Below are 529 nucleotides of genomic sequence, written 5' to 3' on the forward strand. Positions count from 1 at the left end.
TTCTATGTGAAGTTATATCTGATGTCTTTCTAAACCTTGGCATGTGGAAGTGTGGTTTAGGAGATGATTGGACTGAATGTTATTTGGATATATGTTTATCGAATTTATTTTTTCAAGTACAACACTTATTTATTCGTTAATATACGCTTGGATACATGTACTCATTTATTTGCATGTATTTAACACTAAACACATCCCTGTCTTTTTTTCCATTTACAGAAACTTCAAGAAACTGGAGTGAACGTCGAGGAACTGAAAGGCGAACTGAACGAACTGGAACCCGAACTGAAAGCGACGCAGGACGAGGGGAACAGGCTCACGCAGGCTCTGGCTCAGCACCGGAATCAAGTGGCTCAGCTGAGGGACCAGATGGTGGCTCAGGAGGAGAGGGTGAAGGTGTGGTTCTCTCCGCCCTTGATTCCTTTCGGTTGTGCGGTGGATTTGCTTTTGTTCGATCGTTGGGCTAAATGAGTTTTTTCGGGGGATTGGCTTCGTGGTTTCACGTTGGGTTCCGTTCGTTGTATCAGAT

At 43.9% G+C, this 529-nt stretch overlaps 1 protein-coding gene across 1 annotated transcript in view; it reads left to right on the forward strand.

The window, feature by feature from the left end:
* Positions 1–529, forward strand: part of LOC119582193 — a 13,488-nt gene that overhangs the window by 12,497 nt on the left and 462 nt on the right. The window contains exon 19 of the mRNA XM_037930427.1: positions 220–396. Within this exon, the coding sequence (XP_037786355.1) occupies positions 220–396 (177 nt within the window). The remainder of the gene's footprint in view (positions 1–219; positions 397–529) is intronic.

This window comes from Penaeus monodon, chromosome 15, assembly GCF_015228065.2.
Source record: "Penaeus monodon isolate SGIC_2016 chromosome 15, NSTDA_Pmon_1, whole genome shotgun sequence".
In the NCBI taxonomy this organism is placed as follows: Eukaryota; Metazoa; Arthropoda; class Malacostraca; order Decapoda; family Penaeidae; genus Penaeus; species Penaeus monodon.